Genomic DNA, 19,114 nt, shown 5'->3' on the forward strand with positions numbered 1-19,114 from the left:
TTTGTTTCTTTGTGTTTTCTACGAAACAACACGCAATACGGAATGCAAAAACACGATACTAGAACTAAAATATAAGCAACCTAATGGAGTATAAAAATATAATATATGCAATATTTGTGTTTGTACAAAAAATACTTATTCTACTTTTCCTGCATTAGTTTAAAATGTATATAGATTTTATTTTAATAATTTAACATCTTTGATGTAATATATGTATATTTATATAGTGTTGGGTAATTTAATATTAACTAAATTAAAGTTTATGGGTTATATAAAATTATCATCTACACTTGCTGTCACTAGTTTATTTTAATTACGATCGTACGAAGTTTGACGATTCATTCGTGCGTCCACGTCACAGAATTCATTAATGACGAATTAATTTTGTAGATTACATGCACATATCTGGTCGAGCATCCCTCGCAAACAAATGAAAAAGATATGCATATATATTCGTTCTAGTAATTTGGCATTAAATAAATATACGAAGACAGCGCATAATCGTTCATTCGATACAATATATCCTCCTTTATAATACGTTATTTCATAGCAGTTTAATTTGACAATTCAATACAACAAATGTGATTGCAATATCGAGACTCATTTTCGCAATGTGCTGCCAGAACTTTCACGCCGCAATATGAAAAATCGATTGTACGATTACATCTGCATTTTCGTCGTGCTCGAAATATTACAATTATCAATTTGTCATGCGAAAATCATCAATGATACTTGCAGGTATTGACGACAGTACGCGTGTTTTATAGTCTACTTTGCATTATCCGTTTGTTTTCTCATAATCTGTTGCGGATTCAAAGAAATTTTTTATAACTTTCTACACTCATTACTACTTGTTACATATTATTTTTTGGCACGAAAAATATTTTATATCGCTTAGAAGATTGTACATTTTCAGAACGAAACGGGAAATATCCATTGTTGAAATACCACACTCAAAAGAAGACATTAGCTACGCAAAAGAGACAAATTTGGAACAAGAAGAGCACCGCGATGATGATCTCGAAGAGAATACATATCAAGACGATGCAAAAGAGAAACGTAAAGTTTCGAGGAAAGTTGCAAATTCCATAATCTCCGCTGATTTCTATTCAAATGCTCGAGATTTCTCCATCAATCGTGGCAATATGTCTATTAATTCGCAACCTTTGAATGAAACATTAAAAGAAGCGGATAAAAAGGAAACGAAACGAGAACGCGCTAAAAACGAAGAAGCGAGCAATCTCGTGCGTTTACCTCGCAACATAAATAGTGATTTCGATAGATATACCGATCAGAATGAGAGGTTGAGTTTATATGACGACTACGAGGCAAAAGACATCGCGAAGCGTGGTGTTCTAAATGATGAGGATTATGAAGAAATGGAAGACGAGTCGCCAGAAGTATCGGAAGACCTGGCAGCAGTGCAAGGATCAACGAATGAATCCGAGAAGAGGGAATTGCAGAAGGATACTCGTGTGAAGAGAGATCAAACGGAAATTTCGGAAATGCTCGATATATCCAAGTCAGGTTTAGACGATTCTGCAAAGTTAGAAGAGTCGAAGACTGTGGCACAAAATCCTTATTCGCGCGATGTTTCTCGCATCGAATTGTCGAAAAGTTTTAACGAAGCGTCAGCACCCGACGACGTGTCCAAGTTCAAAGATTTCGGATCGGTGGACGTGATCTCAAAGTCAAGCGATTCCTCCAAGATACAGGAACCAGCGAGCATAGTCCCTTCGTCCAAGAAAGACGAATCAAACGCGCAGTACGAAAAACGCGTAGAAGAAGAAATTCAACGGAAGATCGATTTAATTAAGGAAGAGATTCGACGAGACATTGAAATCCAGCAACGAATAAGAGACATTGAGGACAACAATGCCAGATTCGACGAATTGCAGGATGGAGAGCACGAAAATGAGAGACAAAATTTCGAGAATGAACCAATCGAAAAGCGCCAGACTGTAGCCAAAAGATCTATAAGAGAGATCGCCGATAATGCGGCATCTTCTAATAGAAACGAGGAAAAACGATCTTCAAAAAAAGAACACAAAAAGCGGCAACATCGATCTGAAATGATTGACAAACTAGATACTTCGAAGGAGAAGAAAAATTTGAAGAAACGATTCGCAGCTAATCACGATAAGTTTTCTGAGCAAATTCCTGCAAAAGGATTTCTCAAAAAGAAACGCGAACGTGTCAGGCAAATTTTTTTTAATAACGATCAGCATCAAACGAATAAGAGACAATTGAGAAGCTATTCATTCCCAGTCGATCGGACTGCCGTCAGATCCGAAAGAGAATTATTTATGAATCCTGATTCTCATTTCCGTACAGAAAGTAGAATGGTAAAGCAATTACAATTAGTGAAAAGCGGACTAAAACCATTAATTATTGCGCAATGTATTATTAAAAATTAATTAATATATACATTGTGTAAAATAAATTGCACAGCTATTGCTTAAAATTAATATAAATGTAATGCAGTGATTGCCCCTCAGAATTGCAAAATACCAGAAACAATACTAGGAGAAAATTAAAGAAATTCTAGATAATAAAATAAGACGAAAATTAAGAATAACAAAATTTAGTTGAAATTTCTTAATTATATTGTCTATAAATATTCATGTGTCTTATGTAAAGTTAGACGTTAGCCTTTTTACACGAATATTTAAACATTTATAATTAAAATATGGAATTTTAATTGCAGCTTTATTATTCCAGATTTTGATCTTATTTTATAATTTAAAATCACTTAAAATTTTTTTTTCACCTGTTGCCATTTTACATAAAAATAAAATAAATAATAAAACTGTGTTACAGCTCAAAGCATCTTTGCCCGTTGGTAGTGAAGATGACAATAACAAGAGAAAACAGAATGCAGCAGAACATTCCGATTCCTTAGTGTCTTTTGCTGGAAGTTCACAGGAATTGAATCCACGTTTAGAGAAAGAATACAAAGAGGCTTTCGGTGGATTACAGAGTGAATCTGACAGTGCTCTAGCTAGATTCAAAAGGATCAAACGCGTATTAGTTAGTCCTAACGTAAAAATTTAAAATTTTGAAAGTCTTTTTTTAATAAATGACATAAATGATTAATCCTTAATAATTTGCAAGGCAAAAATATTTCTATCGTACAAAATAAAATTGCATAAAAAATATAACGATACTTCTAAACTATGATAATAGCATAATTTATTATAATAGCAAATGATTAAATAATAAGAATATGTAAAGATATATTTATATAGAGAAATACATCATAAATATTAAAGGCAAAATAATACATTTGTAATTAGAGGAAAGATTACAGTTATGATGAGTAATGTAATGTTACTAATTACGAAATATCTTGAGATTGCAGATCAATTTAATTGTAGTCTAAATAAATGATACATAAATTCTTGACATAAAAGTGCATAATTATAATTTTTCTCTCACAATTACTTATAAATTTTGATATTATACCTTAAAAAAATAAAACAAATAGCAAGATATTTTTTCTTTTCCATGTTTAATATTTATTCTTATATAATTTGATAAAATTAGTCGTAAACAGTGGTTCAATATTTTTAAAACTCGGTTCTCTCACAGTACATTTTTTTTTTAATTGAAAAAATGAATAAAGTGCATTTTTGCCGTACATTTTTCTAAAGTAAAACTCCAGCTAAATTAGCATTCGATCACACACATCATATATTTAAATCAATAATACCATAAATTAAATTAATACAAATTGTAAGTCTTATTTTTTTTATTTGTAAAATGATGTAATAATACACACTTTTTGTATATTACTAGATGATCGTGGACGATTCCAATAAAAAATATGTGACATGTTATACATATCACTGAAAAATTATTAGCAAATATTGTTGAGTGTAATAACATATTTATAAATAAAGTAAATTTAAATGCATAAATGATAAAAAATGCATAAATATAAAGAGAAAATAAAACATTAAAAAAATACATTCTTATATATTAAATACACTCTTATTAATAATTAAAAAATTTAAAAGATATTAGGATTTAAGTTAAAATGTGTTAAAAATATTATAGCAATACTTATACAATTAAAAATAAATGTTTAATGTATTTCTTAATTGTATAAGTATTGATAATACATGTTTAATTCAATTGAAATTTTCAATAATTGCTGATAAACTTTTCTTTTCCTCCACACTTGCAAAACTATATTGTACAGATAATGAAGATAGTTCTTTGAGCTTTTCTTTTCCAATATTAAAAACAATACTTAATATCTCTAACTCCTTTGACAAACACGTATTAAAAATGCCTTTATCGTCAGTCTAAAAAAGATCATAATTTTATATTTTATTGAAAATGTTTAATATTATTTTTTTATACTCACTGCAATCGTTATAGGATGTCCAGCTTCGTATAGATATTTAAATTGATGATATACATAAGAGGGTACTGTTTTACACTTAATATTTGATGTTAAGCATAATTCTAAATTATAAAAGAAAAAATAAAGTAATATATATTATTAACGTCCATTAAAACATCTAACGGATTATTGAAGATTGCTTACCAACAGGAATTTTTGAGTCCAATAACATGTCAAACAATTGTTGAGAACCTTGCAAATTAGGATGAATACAAGTACAATGTCCCAATCGATCAGGTTTAAATTGTATTATATCCTTTGTTTCCACTTCATTTGATATCTGCGTTCATAATATTTTTTCTATACTATTATGTTTATTATGTGGATCACTATCACATTAGTCAATGAACAAATAAAACTTAATATAAATTACATTGTCAAATAAAAAATATTTTAATCATATCCATACAAGAATTAAATTTAAAATATATTAATTTGCAATTTATTACTTCAAAATCTTATTATTTTAATATTTTTCTTAAACATCTAAAAATCATTTACTGATAATTGTTCACCAATTGGTGCAGTAACTCTATATAGTATTACTTTATTTCATTCAAAAGATAATTTACCTCTGCACAATGAACTGTAATTTTAAGGCCTACTTTCCTACACTTTTCTAATAACTCTAAATATGAATTGCCTGTCGATATTGGATCGCCACTGATATCAATACCCACAATATGCTCTGGATATTTCTCTCTAAATTGTATAGCAAGATTTATGTTTTCTTCTGCAGATTCATAGCCTTGTTTTCGATCAATTGATACTAATAGTTTTACAAGAATTTGTGGGAATTCATACTTGGATACTCTGTGCACATACATTAGATATAATTTAATAATGATTTTTATTTTATATAGACATTATCGAATAGTTACTTACTCGATAGCATTTATTATAGCCTGGAGATATTCCATTTTTGTCATTAAATTTTTTACAGCACGAGGGGTGCTTCTCAATTCTAAATAAATCACATTATCTTCGTGGAATTCTTTTATCACATCACAAGTAGCAATAAATATAGTTGTTGGTGAAGTTGTTAGTGTATGAGCTATATCAAATATTTTAAAACATCTGAAAAATATTATATCTACTATTTAATACGTTCTTCATCAAACAGTTTATTACCTCACTCTGATATACTTTATAGAAAAATAGGAAATAGCAAAGCATACTCGCTTAAAGATGAAAAATTGGTGAGATTTACAAGAGTTTGGCGATATTCGTCAACAGAGCCTGATGGTTGGAATTTACATAATTTTCGCAATGTCTTCATACTTAATGAACCATTTAAATGTGCATGAAGTTCCTAATAAATTGAAGAGAATTAATTATTGGATTAAGTATATATTAACATGTAATTGTTATATTAAAAATTATAAAATATAAAGGTACTTATTTTCTACGATAAGCGTCATTCTTAGATTCAAACGTAAAAACATACCACTTTAGGTAACTTTCGGCAAAATTCTTGCATTTCCATTTTATCATCTAATATCTAATATGTATCTCCTAACTTCGTAAAATAATCGTTAACATTCAAAGTTCATACAATTTTATAGAAGAAATATTTTCGTTGTAAATACAAACAATGCGTTTACGGCTGAGTTCGGGGGGACGCTATTAGCGCTAAAAGTATTCTATCCCTGTTGCTCAGTGAATGTCGAAAGATGGAGCACGCTCACAGCGCCAAAAGCGCCGTGCTCTCCGAACCTATATCAGAGAGATCTTATCTACCTGCCTCCTTCCTGCATGCTCCTGCAGCCTCACCATATTTTAGCACAGATATGAACCACATTCAATTCAGTCTCTGATGTAACGATTTTATCGACAGTATTGTAAAATGTGTATGTGTCTTGTAGTTCCAAATAAAAGTATTGACGCTGATGGCGGTCCTGTACGAAAATTTCGCGGTATCACGAAAAAAATGGTGAAATGGTGTTCTCTCTCTCTCTCTCTCTGTGTTGTGTGTGTGTCAGATGGAATATATCAATCAATAAAAATTAATAGAATAAAATAGATTAAAAATTTATAATATGGAGGATTTAATCTTTTAAAGAAAGAGAACATATTGGTTGATAATACAATATTGAAGTAATTAATGGATTAATTTTTATACATTTTGACTGTATTCAAGTTTATGTATATATTGTAACATGATTTATGTACATTATTTAATATAATATTTATTTCGTATACGTAATCTATATATATATATATAACATATTCTGACATTCATTGTATAATTGTGTTCATTGTATAGATAGTAAAAAGACTAAACAGTTTTAAGTAGTAATGTCATTAGATGAGTAAACATTCTTTTATTTGCTAAAGAAAACTTATGGACCACGAAGTTGAGCTAATAAAGCTTCATTTTTGCGACATTCAATAGTAAGCTGTCTAACTGCTGCAACGTATTTGCGTTGCTGCTCCACGAGTGTAACAAGTTGTCGACTAAGTGCATCTCGCCTACCTTTTTCATCAGCACACCGTTTTTCCACCTAAATAAAAAATTCATTAAATTATTTGTTTTATTTTGCAATATTTAATTCGTCATTGAATTGTACAAAATAAAAATTTAAAATCACACAAAAGTGAAAAATTCAATAATGCATACATAGGAAAACAATATCCAATCATATACACAGAAAAATGCTGCACACACATTTACACAACTATAGTATAACATATACTTATTTCAAACATTTCATAAGTTCATCATAAACATCAAATTTATTCAAAATACATTCTGAATTCTAATAGATTTAATAAAGATTTAAGTTAAAATTTGATTTGCTTATTATTCTGATTGCTCTTGAATAAAACTTTATAATATTCTTTAAAAGAATATTATAAATTTATTCTCTAGGTATACAATAGTAAATTTTTTTAATTTGTCATGAATGTACTTTATCAAGATTTATATATACACGCGCGCGCGCGTGTGTGTATTTTATATATTCTTTGTTAAAGATAATCGTTACTTGAAAGAAGAAAAGTATATTGAATATTCACTTTTCTTAAAAGTAGAATTTTTCTGTGTGCAATGATTTTATATATCAATTCTTATTATATATAATAGACATTGATTTATTTTTATATCACTATTTCACAAATTACCATTGCTTTATTGCGCTTCACTCCTGCAACAATGGTCTCAAATTGTTTCAGGAACTGTTCTTTGCCACTTGTTGATGCCATAGCTCTGTAAAACATGAAAAACATTAAATTACATATACTTTAAAACACATTAAGTAAATATATTAAATTATATTTTGAAATTGATATTTATTATAGTACGCATACGTACATACTACAGTAGACTCTCAATAAGTTGCCGAAAATGGGGATGTAGGAAAGGAAAATTCTCAGAAATGGCATTTTACCGCGAGCTCCCATTCCTTCCAGCAGTCACGCGCGGTAAGGCGATGAGTTACATTGGGCCGCAGACGATGCAGGCCCAAGCGGCACTTAGCGACGTAATGGGGGAACATGAAAAAAGTCGCGTTTGTGTGTGTAAAAGTACATGTGAAGGCGGTGCAGCTTATCGCGCGGCAACTTATCGAGAGTCTACTGTATAACACTGTAATAAATATTAGTAAATATAGTACGTACATAATATATATATATATATATATATGTATGTAGTACGTACTCATTATAGTTATCCTGAATGGAATTTAGTAATGACAATTCCTTACTTATGTACAGTTTTGTATCATCGAGTGTATTGTACAACGTATAATATTGTTTAGTTTCTTTGTGCTTAGCTGAAACTGTAATGTTTTTTTAATTAAAATTTATCGAAATATATACTTAAATTGTATGATTGTTCTTATGAGCTCGAATAAAAATGAATTTAATTAACCTTGATTATAGAGTTCCATGAAACGTCGCTGATATTGCGTCAATTCAGAGCGTCCTGGAACATCGTCTAACTGCCTCGTTAAAGATGCAATAATTCTATTCTTTTTAGCCAATTGCAATCGCACTCGTATTATAGCTTCTTTTTGCTCTTCATATTCCTTGACACGATCCTCTTCCTCCACTGGAGTACCATTTTCAATTTCTTGTAACATACCTCGGACAAGATTCAAGTCTGACTTGCATTGCTCTCGAAAATTGTGTTCTTGCTCTTTCAAACCCTCATGTACAGACAGAAGTTCCTCTAATCGTTTAAAAATGCTAAAAATTAAATAAAAATTCCTATTTTATATTTATTTTCATTTTTATAGGAAATACAAAAAGAAAAATTATTGATATCTAAGAAATTATAATATATATCATTATTTATATAATTAGTTATAGAACTCTGTTATACTTCTAAATACCTATCATTGTCATTAATTCCAATTTCTCGAATTTTTTTAAACGAGCTTTTAATGGTTTCTCTTTTTGTATGATGTTCTTTTATTTTTTCTATTATTTCAGCAAGTTTATCAGATAAGCTGTCTCTTTCTTTCGTTAATTTGCGTACTCTAGATTGCAATGTCGTTTTTTGTTTCTGTAATGCAATTAGAGCACGCGAGGAATCCGTCGCGTCACCATCCTACATTGATAAAAATGTTATATTGTAAGATGCTTCAATAATATCGCATAAAAGTACTTTTTACATTTAAGTTTACCTCTACTTCAGAAGTAGCCATGGATGCATATTTTTCTGCCACTTTAGCAATTTCTTGTGCTTGTATACCAACAATGTTCCCAACTGTACTTACACTTAAACGCATCTATATTAAAAATAAAAAATAATGGTAATACCGTAAAAATCTACCTTATAACAATTAACTTTTTTTAAGAAAAAAAAAACTTTGAATATAACTACATCTCAAATAACGCTTTTTTCTCTTCGTTGTGAATTTTGAATAAAGAATTATTTTTTAAAATTATGTTATGAATTGAATGAATAAAAAATGTAGATATATAAATTGCACTTAAAACATTTATTTAAGAAATTGTTATTCAAAACAATTTTTAAATCATTCTTTTTTCTAGTATATAACATTTAAAAAAATTTACATACCGAATTTTCTTCTATGACAGATAAAATAGCAGTGATTTGTTCAGCAGTATTCTAAAAATAATATGAAGATGTAAGTTATGTGAACATTCTCTGCTAATTACAAATATTATTTATTAAACAAATTGAAAAATGATATGTTTATAATAAATTAATCACTTATATTGCGCACCAACAACTGTGATGATTCTAATAATTATCACATCATTGTTTAGATATTTGAGTCCTTAAAAAATGTCTAAATTCAATTTGTTAATAATAAATGGTACCTTTTCATTTCTTTTATTACTTGACTCATTTCTTGAATCGCTGCTTTTAGAATCTATTGATGTTGTTGCGCATGTATCTTTAACAGCCTCAAATGGTGCTTCGTATTCTAACACTGTACCAATAAATCTACTTGATTCATCTTTCACAAAATCTTCTTTTTGTTTGAACAAACGCTGTGGTTCGTAAGCTTTCTATCATATATTAAAGAAATATAAAGTAATAACATTTATATTTTAATAAGTTTATAAAAAATAACTTTTACCTTAACTGAACATAAATTTCTAATGATATTCTCATTAGCTCTTGCTCCTATATCAGCATCTTCACTAAAAAAATGTTTTTTGTGAAATTGATTTAATGCAAAAGCTCTCACAAAATCTGCCATGTCTTGTCGCATTTCCATGGAACGTTTTACCAGCCATTGAATAACTGGGAATATATGAATACAATCTAAGCCTTGTATTTGATGTGGTTCTATTCGGTATGGACAGTTCATTTTGGGGAGCATAACTACAATTTTTTCTGTCAAAGAACTATAACACATAAATTTTACACAATATTAAACATTAAAATTATTGTTAAAAAGATTTTCTAAATAGAGAATTGAAAATAAAGAATATAAAAAGATTTGAGATGTAAAAAGAAATTAATTACTAAAATTTACATTTTTTAATATACAATGTAATATACAATACGAACATTTTCTGGCCAATTGTGAGATTCTCTTGAAAAAGTAAATCCACATCTACATCAAAATTACACGACTCTATACACCAGGTCATGCCGCCAATAACCTAATCAAACATATTTTTAATTACATATAAAATTAATAGAAAATAAAAATTAAAAATAATTTACAAACCTTATCAAAATTTGATAAACCTTTTATTCGTGCCCTAAAATAGCCTGCGGCAACAAGCAAGTCAATAATCTCTTGAAATTTAGTAGCTTGTTCCTCATCTTCGCGTACATCAACCTAGGAATATTTATTTGATTCAATAATTAAATTAAATAATAAATTCGAGTTATATACGAGTTCTATTCAAGTAAACATTTCAATCCAAAGAATTCTTTTATTATAAAAATGTATAAAGAAAATCTATGTATCTATGTATTTACAATAGTTTTGTAATGCAAAGTGGATTGTTATTTCTCTCTCTCTCAATTTGTAAAAAATGATTTTATTTAATAATTTTATTTAATAATTTGTAATTAAATAATTTTCTTTATACATGACATTTTATTTGAATTAATATATCTTGCAAAAAAAAATATAGATAAAAAATCATTATTTTAAATTTTATAATACTGAGATAAAAATTTTCAATGATGAAAAGAGATAATAAATAGCTCAAAAGAGACATTTATTAAAACTAGTGAAATAGATAATAATTAATATGTTGACACATTGGATTATTTTACCTCTGTGCTTTCGGAGCTTCTTAGTAATCTTTTCGGCATGTCGTTCAGCATATTGTGGTTTTTCAAAGACAATATGCTATTTATTTCAATGTATTTGAGATGAAAATTGAAAGAAAAAATGATATATGATTTATTGCAATTAGCGCGAAGAATCCCAACTTGTCGAACTGTCACAGTCACTTGTGGTCACTTGTCACTACTGACAAGTGTGCATGTCAAAAATGGCGGTCGTTGCGCCGCTCCATTATACAAAATACACAGGCGCTCTATTAAGCCCGTATCAGACACTTGGCGATGGGCGCGTTCGCACGGCAGCCATAGCCCATAGCACACGCGCGAATCGGAGCGGCGGTCTCGCGTTGCGGCTCGCGGCCACCACTCGGGGTGCAGCGCAGTGCGGCGTCGCCGCAATATCGCAACTGGTAACTCGCGCGGCACGGCGCGGGCGCGAAGCGTCGCGACACATCGAGAATCACCCCTTAATCGGCGCGATAATCGGGCGCCGTCGGCGAATCTCGGGTTCGCGCTCGGTTGCTCGGTACTGTCGTGCTCCACGGCCGTGCGCGCGTATGAATCTCGATTAGTTTGGTGCCTTTGGCAGGTTACAGTCGGAACGATCAAGCGATCGCCCGTTCGTCCGCCGATCAAGACCGGAGACCGGAGACCGGATATCACCGGTGCACGCGATATCGCGACAGGTGTCGTAAGAAAGAGAGAGAGAGAGAGAGACACAGCTCCGTAGCTCGCGTGAGTGCGGCACGCGCCGAGGGAGGAGACCGGAGAAGGCGCGCGCGCGCGCGCGCCAGAGGGACGCAGGAACGACACGCAGGGAGTGACACGCGACGTAGTGCGTGGTGCATCCGTCCGCTCGACCAATCGACCGTCTGACCGAACGTACGCACGGCACGGCACGACACGACACGGTGCGCGTGACGTACGCACGCACGCACGCACGCACGCACGGCGTCGGAAGCGCGCGCGCGCGCGCGCGCGCGTTCACACGCGTACACATACGGTACACGCACACACGGACGCACGGAAGAGATTGGCCGAGGAGGTCCCCCGTCCAACGGCGCCAATTTAATGGATCCGACCATCGGTTGGTATCAACCGGAGCAGTACGGCCCCGCCAAGGATCTTTGGTTGCACATCTGGGAAGCCGAGAAGGGTCTCGACGTCCTCACTCTGCGTAACGACGCGAACACGAGTAACGCGATGGGCGTGCGGCTGCAGCAGGACTTTCTCGCGCTGGACACGAGCCCAGCGGCGGCGGTGACTACAACGGCAACGACGACCACGACCACGACCACGACCGCGGCCGGCACTATGCCGTCGTCCAATGCCAACGCTAATGACAACGGCAATGGCAATGGCAACGGTAACGGCAGCAATACCAGCAACAGCATTAGTATTAGCAACGGTAGCAACGGTCGGACCACGTCCGCCGTTCACGGCAGTGCCGCTGGCAACGGAAACGGCGAGCACCGTGTGCCCCATAACGCCTGCAACTTCTACTACAATCCGTCCCGCAGGAAAGGCGAAAATCGGGCGAGCACCTACGGCATGAATTACAATTACGACGCCCTCGTGGGCGAGTACGGCGGTTGCCCTTGGCGCGTACCGAACAAGCACTACTCCAAGGGGGTGATCGGGTGAGTAATTGAGTATCCGGCAATCCGGCCCGAATCATCGACTTGAGAACGATTGCCCCCACGCACATTGCTCCGTCCATATGGCTTCTCGGTTTAGGTTATGTTAGGCGCTATTGAGAACGAAGGAGGAGGAGATCCTAAGGAAAAGTAGCTACATAGTGGCACGGTGCAATCTTTTGGCATTAAATATATTATTTGTATCACTGTATTGTCTCTGATTACGCGCGCGCGAGAGAGAAAGAGCAGCATTTCCTTCCGGGATGATGGACGAGGTGTCTTCGGATGGAACGTTCTATCTCTTTCCATGTACATTTATAAATAAAGTTCGTAAATAGCCGCAAAAAGTTTGAAGTTATTATCGTTATTGTTGACTTGGGAATTGATGTAAACATTTGGATATGGGATATCGAGAGAGAAAAAGTGAAAAGGGGGGGGGGAGAGAGAAAGAGAGACAGACAGCAATATTGAATTATAAACTGAAGGACAAGACATGCCGGGGCTACTTTGCACAAAGATGTCTCAAACAAAACTTCAACATCCTGTTTTAAGAATTTGCATTTATTAGGAATGATTTCAAGTTTACACATTGTACTTCGGCAAGATAAGAGATACAAAATTTTCCAAATTTTATATGTGCAATTTGCAGTGTTTTAAATACATCAATCAGGAAAAGTGATACAATTTAAATTAAAATTAAAAGAAACAGAAAAATAACATATAAATTAATCTTAGGTAGACACCTATATTTTTGGTAAACTTATGAGTAAACCTATGAGTCTATGAGACTTCAGAACTTCATTGTTTAATAACAATGTTTAATAACATTGTTTAATAAAAATTTAATGACAAAAATGACAGAGTTTTGAAAAATCTCTTTGATCCTACCCTTTATCTATAGGGTTGAATAAAGAATTTTTTAATATTTAACATAACAAAATTAATGTTTATATTACATCCAAAACTTGAAATAAATAATTTGTTATTTGCTTCAAGTTATGTTTAACTTATGTTTAATGTCATTATAAATAACTTTAAAATATATAATTCTTCCTTTTTTCTGAATAATCTTATATAGATGATTTGTTACTTTTCTTACAGAGATGCAATGTATACTTTACTTATTCATTATCATTTTAAAGATACTAAAAAATTGATTCTGTATGGTGTGGACACCATTAAATAGTTTTGTGTTTTGTTTAGATTACATGAGGAAATAGAAGATTTTTATGCATATATGTGCCCCTCGCAGGAAGAGCATGTATTAAGATTGACTGTTGTAAAAAAAATAGAAAAAGTAATTTATGATCTCTGGCCAGACTCGAAAGTTGAAGTATTTGGTAGCTTTCGCACTGGTTTATATTTGCCTACAAGGTAAGTCCTTATATGGATTTATACTAAAATATATATGTCACATGAGAGAGATATGTCTTTAATACAGACACATATGTAACATACTGTGAAATATATAGATATTATCCTACTTGCAGTGATATAGATTTGGTAGTAATAGGAATGTGGACAAATCTTCCATTGCGTACTTTGGAACGTGCTTTGCTAGATCAAAATATCGCTGAGCCATCATCTATTAAAGTACTGGACAAGGCCAGTGTGCCAATTGTCAAACTGACCGATAAGGAGAGCGAGATTAAAGTGGACATAAGTTTCAACATGAACAATGGCGTCAAATCCGCCGAGTTGATAAATACTTTTAAGAAGCAATATCCAGTTCTGGAGAAGCTAGTCATGGTGTTAAAGCAATTTCTACTGCAAAGAGATCTTAACGAAGTATTCACCGGTGGTATATCTTCGTACAGTTTAATACTCATGACCATCAGTTTTTTACAGGTGAGTACAATCATTGTAATGATATGTATCACATTTCTTATTGTAACAATTTTTTCTCGAGGCCGAAACTAATTGTCGATTCATGTGATTTTTTTTATTATTTTAGTTACATCCGAGAAAGGATATTCATTGTCCAAACACCAACCTAGGAGTGTTATTGATTGAATTTTTAGAGCTATATGGTAGAAAGTTCAACTATGTTAAGACTGGCATACGTGTAAAGGATGGTGGTCTTTACATATCTAAAGAAGAGGTCTAATAACAACTTTATATTCACATTATAGTATAAGATTGAATATTGAGAGTTGTGAATTGGAGATTATAATTGAACCAACTACAGAATAAGCATATACGAATTAGGATTACAATTATTAGTGAATTAAAATTTTATCAGTCGAATTCTAATTTCTAATCTTCAATTCGTAATCTCAGTTTCCAGTATTCTAATATAGACTTCAGTATGTTGATACTGATTATACATGTTAATTAATAGATTCAACGAGATATGATAGATGGTCATCGACCATCCCTATTGTGTATAGAAGATCCGCTCACACCCGGAAATGATATTGGCCGTAGTAGTTATGGTGCTTTATATGTAAAGAGTGCATTTAATTGGGCCTATTGTATTCTCTCTCAAGCGGCCAATCCCTCAAATATCTTAATTAATGACGCCAGTAAAGTAAGGTAAAATTTATCTTTCTAAAATATCCTTTTTTCTATTTTATTTTGTATGGTATTGTATTTTTATGATTGAAAATGATAATAAAACGATGCTTTTATTATAAGCAGCATACTGGGAAGAATAATCCGTGTGACTGATGAAGTAATAGAATATCGTAGGTGGATCAAAGAAACATTCCTCTTACCCGTAAGCGAAGGAGACTCCCTGTCAAGCTCAACTGGTTCTGATGCATCCACTCTTTCAGCTCCTGCCAGTGATACGGTAAATAATCATCAAAAAGAATACGTTATTGTTATCTTTATATTCTAATTTCATATCATACATTAATTAATTTTTTTTTTTTTTAATTTACTTGTAATCGAAATTCGAAATTTTCGAGTAGGGGTTTGATGACAAAAAACTTCTATAATTTTAATCACTTTGATATTACAAACCAATTGTTTATGTTTTAAATATGATAATAAATACCACTAGAACTGTATCCATTTATTCCTTTCCCTGAAATAAATACGCAAATTTTATCTCCCACTTTAACTATCCAAAAATCTCTTGTTCTTTCTTAAATGAATCCAATATTAATTCTGAAATTATTTATATGTCTAAGGACTCCGAGTGTAGCCGTGGTAATTCCCCAAACACCGGTGGAAAGAACGAAAACGACAAAAACAAAGATAGACACTTGTATAATAGTCACCAAATCCACAGTTATTCTGGAAAAAAAGCATTTAAAACAATCACTCACGGTATGATAATCAACCGATTCTGTTTGCTACATAATGTATATTACAAAATTGTTGCAACAGATTTCAATGAGATTGTTACATGAATATACAACGTTTGACGATATCTTTCACATTTGACACATATTATTTTGCCGATGTTTCTCTGTTGCAGCCAGTCACCAACAGAGTTTCAAAGGCAGTTATCATCGCATCAACAACAATATAGTTCAGAACAAGACCAAGCATGCACTTCACAGTAATGGAAACAACAATAATAATAATAACAATACTAGTCACAGTCCAAGCTCTAGACCAAACTCAATGAAGAGGAAGAAGCAGTGTACGATGCAACGTGGGACTGGAGATTGTGTACGGTGATGAAATGTGCACGACAATTTCGGACATCACTTCCGTCACTTAAGTAGCGAGCTCAACATCATAACTGTGTGATAAAAAAAAACAGCGATTAATGATCGGTCATATAAAAACTGAATCACATTCTACGCGATATCTTTTCGCTTTCAGTTTCAGTTTTAGTTTCATTGTGCAGAGAAGCACAATGTTTACGGTTCTGAGAGAACCAATAATTTGAAAATTTTATGATTCTTGTGTCGAACAAGAATGCTCACACAAGCAGTAGTTATACGTATATACACACACACACACACACACATATATATATATGTATGTGTGTGTGTGTGTGTATACATATTTCTTATTGTTTTTCCCCTCTTTGCCAGACTCATATTTTATTCTGTATGCAAAAGTTTACATATTAAAGACGTACAGAATTTTTAATTGAGATAAGATCCATTTCGCTTTTGTTGCACAGGTTATACAATACCGGTGTAATATTTTATTAATAATCTCACATCTATAAAAAAATTATCATTGCCATCGTCGAATAATTGTGTTCGCAGCCATTATGAGTAACGTACTGTAATATATTTAAAAGTATGAGTAGTATATAGATGATAAGTTATAGTACGTTTTTCTCAACACAAAAAAACTGTAAAACACGCTGATAGTGACAACAAAAAACTTAGTTTTTTAAACGAAACTATATTCTTATAACAAGATGACAGTAAATCTGGTGATATTGGGACTTATCTATTGTACATATTGTAACATACATCAAAAACATAGAGAAGTAAGTCTAAAAGTTACCTACTAAATTCTTTTTTAACTTATAAATATCTAAAAGTAATTATTATAGGGATTTTATCATAAAAATTCGTGGATGAAGCCATATCTATTTAAAACTATACTTTTTTTGTTTTCTTTTTCTCTACAAAGTATAAGTATATCGTTGTTGAAAGATTTTGGTACGTTTTTCAAATTTTAATAAAATTGCAGGTTTATGTGTGATACATAATACGATGGAAAAGAAATTAAAAAGTTTAAATAACAATATTTTTAAAAAGTAGTTTATTATTAAGACTGAGTGATGACAACGCTTCGAATCTTCGCAGTCTATTTCGTAGCAAAAATTTGTTTTTCTTTTCAAATTAGCTTTATGTAGCTTCTTTTTGTACAAAGAGACACCAGTTTCTCAATATTCTCATAATTCTTAACATCTGAACAATGATGTATTATTTTTATATCAGATAATTAAAATAAAATGTGTTTGTATTATACAAAGAGGGAAGAAAACGAAGAATCTGATATTTATGAATCTTACATTGCATTTGATGAAAACTTATGTATATGACAATACGCGAAAAGGCCTTGACATTACTTAAAAGCTCCATGTTATGTTCACTGATCATGGTAGACATAGTTCGCTATCAAATGTTACATTCCGTTGACGCAATAATTAATAAGACAGAATAGAAAAAAAAAAGAGTTCACTGCAACAAATCTCTTCAATGACATCAGATCAAAATCCTTTTCTGGTGCTACTGCATTTTTGTGTTCAACGATCTTTTAAATGTGCGATGTAAAGATTTATTTCTTATAACTCTTTAATTTAGCCACGTGAATTGAGGATGTTTAACTCTGATATATCTTTTTAAATTATATATAACACCCAGTATTCCATGTATATTATTTAACTTAAAACTCTTTCATATGTAATATTGTACGCTGTGATTGAATTTAATAATTAAATTGTCAATTTCTTAAAGATATATATAAATATATATAAATATATTATTTAAATGTTACTGTAAAGCATTATATAAAGCCATACTACATTTTTAAAACTCTGTAAACTATTATTATCGCTTAGTGATCCTCAACAAATTACGTGTTTTTTATAAATATCAGAATTTCGTAATCATTGAAAGTTTGATAACGAAACTTCGTGATCACTCATATTTATCGAATTTCCCGAACAAGACTTATCGGATCGTCTGTAAAAAAACTCACAAAAAAATGGAAAAAAAAGTTTAATAAATATGAATGATGCCGATATCTGATCTTAATTATTTCTTGTTTGTATATATAATTTTAAGGAAGGCGGTTTCACCTCTTATATAACCATCATTTAAGACCAGTTAGACTCACCGTTTGTAAATTTTCTCGACAGCAATATACTCTATTTTCAAAAAAAAGTTTGATTATAATTGTATATTTATATTTGTGTGGGTATATTTTTAACTAAGCTATAATGTAACGATGTAACACGATCAGTAATACAGTTTTATTTCTGTAGAATTGTATTGTCGTTTCACAGCCGTTACATTGAGATTGTAAAGATATTCGACGCATACACGCATTACTAAAAGTTCGTAACTGTGTAACTACGAACTTTTAAAAGTACAGGTAACAGTATAGTTACCCGTTTTTTTTTTTTGTTTTTTTTTAAATATATATAATCTTGCGCGAGGAGAAAGGAAAGTGAGATAGCGACTGTGCAAACTAAATCTTATGGATTTAGGAATTTTCAATAGCCGCCAGCAGCGATTTGTACTTACAACTATCTACTCGTAAGTTTGTATGCATATGTTCAATCCAAGGTAAGAGAGAGGTGCGAAAAAAATGTACAGAAGTTAAAATAAATCTTACTTACCTTTTTCTTTAATCAAGTCCTATATTTCAGCGATTTGTATATTTAATTTGTAGTCATTTATAGTAATTTGT

General features: G+C 32.0%; 4 protein-coding genes across 8 annotated transcripts; 2 read left to right on the forward strand and 2 right to left on the reverse strand.

Annotated features, from left to right (window-relative positions):
- Positions 1 to 226: 226 nt before the first annotated feature.
- LOC105833357 (stress response protein NST1) lies at positions 227 to 3,669 on the forward strand. The gene is made up of 3 exons (XM_012675049.3): positions 227 to 738; positions 917 to 2,345; positions 2,821 to 3,669. Exons 1-3 carry the CDS (start codon positions 641 to 643, stop codon positions 3,052 to 3,054), a joined length of 1,761 nt encoding a protein of 586 aa, XP_012530503.1. The 5' UTR covers positions 227 to 640; the 3' UTR covers positions 3,055 to 3,669.
- Positions 3,670 to 3,968: 299 nt separating this feature from the next.
- On the reverse strand, positions 3,969 to 6,101 carry LOC105833347 (adenosine deaminase-like protein). The gene is made up of 7 exons (XM_012675019.3): positions 5,859 to 6,101; positions 5,590 to 5,723; positions 5,297 to 5,488; positions 4,984 to 5,224; positions 4,556 to 4,691; positions 4,373 to 4,473; positions 3,969 to 4,310 (listed from the first exon to the last, which is right to left on the reverse strand). The coding sequence occupies exons 1-7, from the start codon at positions 5,895 to 5,897 to the stop codon at positions 4,134 to 4,136; spliced, it is 1,020 nt and encodes a 339-aa protein (XP_012530473.1). The 5' UTR covers positions 5,898 to 6,101; the 3' UTR covers positions 3,969 to 4,133.
- A 384-nt stretch (positions 6,102 to 6,485) lies between these two features.
- Positions 6,486 to 11,348, reverse strand: LOC105833354 (coiled-coil domain-containing protein 93). Of its 3 annotated transcripts, none has more exons than XM_036290715.1 (12): positions 11,127 to 11,344; positions 10,567 to 10,680; positions 10,404 to 10,498; positions 9,967 to 10,237; positions 9,704 to 9,895; positions 9,438 to 9,488; positions 9,040 to 9,144; positions 8,746 to 8,963; positions 8,283 to 8,599; positions 8,070 to 8,190; positions 7,535 to 7,619; positions 6,486 to 6,915 (listed from the first exon to the last, which is right to left on the reverse strand). In XM_036290715.1, the coding sequence occupies exons 1-12, from the start codon at positions 11,175 to 11,177 to the stop codon at positions 6,754 to 6,756; spliced, it is 1,782 nt and encodes a 593-aa protein (XP_036146608.1). In that variant the 5' UTR covers positions 11,178 to 11,344; the 3' UTR covers positions 6,486 to 6,753. The 3 variants fall into 3 exon arrangements, with proteins under 3 accessions (XP_036146608.1, XP_036146609.1, XP_036146610.1); XM_036290717.1 differs by having other exon boundaries at positions 6,778 to 6,915; positions 8,116 to 8,190; XM_036290716.1 differs by lacking the exon at positions 9,704 to 9,895 and having other exon boundaries at positions 11,127 to 11,348.
- Positions 11,349 to 11,656: 308 nt separating this feature from the next.
- LOC105833353 (terminal nucleotidyltransferase 4B) lies at positions 11,657 to 19,055 on the forward strand. 3 transcript variants are annotated; one of them, XR_004964285.1, is made up of 9 exons: positions 11,657 to 12,778; positions 13,979 to 14,149; positions 14,266 to 14,623; positions 14,730 to 14,876; positions 15,117 to 15,310; positions 15,416 to 15,569; positions 15,913 to 16,051; positions 16,203 to 16,473; positions 16,722 to 19,055. XR_004964285.1 is itself a non-coding variant. In XM_012675039.3 (8 exons), the coding sequence occupies exons 1-8, from the start codon at positions 12,210 to 12,212 to the stop codon at positions 16,406 to 16,408; spliced, it is 1,938 nt and encodes a 645-aa protein (XP_012530493.1). In that variant the 5' UTR covers positions 11,657 to 12,209; the 3' UTR covers positions 16,409 to 19,055. The 3 variants fall into 3 exon arrangements, 1 of the variants encoding a protein (XP_012530493.1); XR_004964286.1 differs by having other exon boundaries at positions 16,726 to 19,055; XM_012675039.3 differs by having other exon boundaries at positions 16,203 to 19,055.
- Positions 19,056 to 19,114: the final 59 nt, after the last annotated feature.

The sequence above is a fragment of the Monomorium pharaonis genome, chromosome 8 (assembly GCF_013373865.1).
Source record: "Monomorium pharaonis isolate MP-MQ-018 chromosome 8, ASM1337386v2, whole genome shotgun sequence".
Lineage (NCBI taxonomy): Eukaryota > Metazoa > Arthropoda > Insecta > Hymenoptera > Formicidae > Monomorium > Monomorium pharaonis.